Genomic DNA, 3,248 nt, shown 5'->3' on the forward strand with positions numbered 1-3,248 from the left:
ATGCTTCGGAGTCAGCGCTCCTCAAGTTCATCGAGCAGTCCTACAGCTCTGTGAACGAGATGAGAGAGAAAAGCCCCAAGGTGGCAGAGATTCCCTTTAATTCTACCAACAAGTACCAGGTACAGAACCGACCAAGGTAGGAGATAGCAGTGGGGGACGGGCTCGTCCTCTGGAGGAAGGGGGAGCTTTACCTTTGCCTTTACGTCCGAGCTGCAGAACAAGATACAGCGTGTAACCGGCATCCCAGTTAGGAGACAGGCTCACCTGAAGGGAAAGTGCGTGCATGTTAGCGTGCAAGTTGCTTCAGTCCTGTCCGACTCTGCGCCCCTGTGGACTGTAGCCTGCCAGGCTCCTCTGTGCATGGGATTCTCCAGGCAAGAATACTGGAGCATGTTGCCAGGCCCTCCTCCAAGAGATCTTCTCAACCCTGGGATTGAACCCGAGTCTCCTGCGGCTCCTGCATTGCAGGCAGATTCTTTACCACTGAGCCACCAGGGAAGCCCAAGGGAAAGTGGTAAACAGAAAAAGGCAGACATAGATGATAAAGGAAGAGGCGTTCAGCCCTAAGCAGTCTTGAGGCTGCATCACTATGCAGAGAGCTAGTCACGAAGTACTCTCTGAAGTGTCCACAGGCAGCAAGGGCTGGCTGGGTGTCTCTGTGGCAACTGTGAGACTTGCTGCTGCAGAATATGTTAGATTTGTCAGTCACTTCCTCGAGTACCTTATCTCACAAGTCATCAAATATTTCTTTTCATTCCATGCCTGCAGTTCTAGCAGCTGCCATCAGGTAGGCGGTCAGGGCTCTCCTGACTGTTTGTGAAGCTGCTTTTCCAGGGTCATTTTGTGTGTGATCTAGGGAGATGTGACCAGAGAAGGAGAAATGCTGGGGGAGGGACAGTGGTGGCCCTCACAGTAAAATTCATGAGAGGGACAGGAAACCCAGTACTTCTCTCCTATGTGGGAAACACTGGCACACTTTTAGGAGGGGTTCTGGGGAAAGGAGGGAACAACGGCATCACTGTTGGGGTGGGAGCTCTAGCAGTTAAGGGTTGATTTGCTTAGAATAGTGAAATTCTCTAAATTCATGCAATACCATAAAGGTCATTCAGGTGTGGATAACTGAAAAGAAATGAGACTCCCAACAGTCAGTTTGGGTTTTGAGTCTTAAAAACACATAACAGGGCTCACTTCGCAACACATGTACTAAAACTAGAATAATACAGAGATTACTATAGCCCCCAGATGACAGGCAAATTCGTGAAGCAGTCCATACTTTTATACTTGAAAGTTGCTTAAAAGAATAGATCTTAAAAGTTTTCGTCACAAGAAAAACATTTTTGTAACTAAAAATAACAACATAATAAAAGCTGTATAGATCTTTTTAAAACAAATTACCTACACTTTCACATTGAATGTTGAACAAGTGAAAGCTTAAGAAACAGACCTGAAGTTTTTTTGTCTCAACTGGCTTTTCGTCAGTGAAATAAGATAGGTCCCCTAGGCCCAGACTGCAAACCTATTTCCATTTTTTCCTGATGCTTAGTGGCCTCACTAACCAGACAGGAATTTTGTGCTTGGCAAGGCCCAATTAAAGCCTTCAACTGGAAAGAATTAGGTACCTCTCCTTCCACAAGATTCAAAATAAAAGCAAAACATAGTTATGATATTTGTTGGGATGTCCAAAAAAATAGCAATCTTTCCCCTAGATGACTGTTAGACGCCTTTTCTGAGCTATTGAATATCAAGTTCAAACAGCAAAATCCTCCTCTACGCCAAGTGTGCTCGGCCAGTCTGCAAGCCGCCAGCTCTGGTGGGGCTTGCCTGGGGCCCCAAGAAAACCCCTCTGACTCCTTTCTTTCCCTACCCATAAACAAGCTGCTTTATCAGCTTGCTCTCTGCTCTCGGGGCAGTCAGAGGCCCTGATATGCAAGGGACATACATCTTAGCCTGTTGATCGTTCGCAAGGCCTGGTCTCTCTCCCCTCTCTGAGACTGAAATGTAAGGAAGAAGCTTCTCAGTTCTGACATTTCCAGTTTCTCCCATCTTTTGCATCTGTAATTTTCTATCAAGGTGTGATTTGTGTGTGTGTGACCAAATTACCAGCTTAAGCAGTTCTTGCTGTCATCTCCAATAATCTCCTATTGGAGATAGTCAGCAAAGGGGGTTTTTTATGCTCAGAAAATTAAGCTTTTAAATTGTTTTTTACAGCTTTCTGCTTACGTGAGTTAAGGTTTTCCCTTTTAACTGCTTAAGCATATTTTGAATAAAATAGTTTTTGGAAAGTCTCCTGAGGAGCTGTTGTAACTACATTTTACACCCAGGTTTTGCATCTGGCTTCTCCCTGGGCGAGTGCGGTCTGGCTCCCTCAGCACCGCAGGCTCAGTTCCTCCCAATGTGCTGATTTTGTTACCCGACAGGTTACGTAGCAGGAATTTCCTGTCGATCATTAGAGGAACATCAGAAATAGCTCCTTTGCTCAGATCAGATCACAGGAAAATGAAAACTGAAACTGATCTTCTCTGTCCTTCAGGCTCCCTTCATGACTATGCCCTCTGCTCCACGACTGAGCCACAGGGACCCCCAGTCCCCTCTCAGGGGACTCGACATGGTTCCAGGAGATTGGCCAGGGGGCTAGAATGGCTAACCATTGTACTTCACAGTTTTCAATATATTCTTTTTTTTGGTTTGGAGATGTGTTCTGTTTATTGGTTAAAAAAAAATTCATAAACACAAAATAATAGTACATTCAACATACAAATAAAATTTCCAAAGACGCGATTATAGAAATTTTACCAGCAACATGCGGAAATTAGTTTATTTATCATTCCCCAAAATGAACATAAGAATAGTTGAAGCTACCACCCCTCACGAAATCTGACTCAGATTCATTCCTTCTTATGGCTGAGTAATATGCCATTGTACATATGTACACAGCTTCTTTATCCATTCATCTGTCGAGGGACATCTAGGTTGCTTCCACGTCCTGACTGTTGTGATTGTGCTGCAGTGAACACTGTGGCACATGTGCCTTTTAGAATGGTTTTCTCAGGATACATGCCCAGTAGTGGGGTTGTTGGGTCCCATGGTAGGTTTATTCCTAGTTTTTAAAGAAATCTCCATATTGTTTTGGAGAAGGCGATGGCACCCCACTCCAGTACTCTTGCCTGGAAAATCCCATGGACAGAGGAGCCTGGTAGGCTGCAGTCCATGGGGTCGCTGAGGGTCGGACACGACTGAGCGACTTCACT

The 3,248-nt window shown here is 45.1% G+C and overlaps 1 protein-coding gene and 1 long non-coding RNA gene across 2 annotated transcripts in view; one reads left to right on the forward strand and one right to left on the reverse strand.

The window, feature by feature from the left end:
• The window catches only part of ATP1A4 (ATPase, Na+/K+ transporting, alpha 4 polypeptide), a 34,809-nt gene that overhangs the window by 10,947 nt on the left and 20,614 nt on the right, over nucleotides 1–3,248 (forward strand). Inside the window, exon 11 of the mRNA XM_010846875.1 lies at nucleotides 1–119. Within this exon, the coding sequence (XP_010845177.1) occupies nucleotides 1–119 (119 nt within the window). The remainder of the gene's footprint in view (nucleotides 120–3,248) is intronic.
• LOC104993568 overlaps nucleotides 1–3,248 on the reverse strand; it is a 25,181-nt gene continuing 21,933 nt past the window's right edge. Inside the window, exons 3-4 of the long non-coding RNA XR_825847.1 lie at nucleotides 192–264; nucleotides 1–48 (exon numbers count right to left, since the gene is read on the reverse strand). This is a non-coding gene — a long non-coding RNA (uncharacterized LOC104993568). The remainder of the gene's footprint in view (nucleotides 49–191; nucleotides 265–3,248) is intronic.

Source organism: Bison bison, unplaced genomic scaffold (genome assembly GCF_000754665.1).
Source record: "Bison bison bison isolate TAMUID 2011002044 unplaced genomic scaffold, Bison_UMD1.0 scf7180017864240, whole genome shotgun sequence".
In the NCBI taxonomy this organism is placed as follows: domain Eukaryota; kingdom Metazoa; phylum Chordata; class Mammalia; order Artiodactyla; family Bovidae; genus Bison; species Bison bison.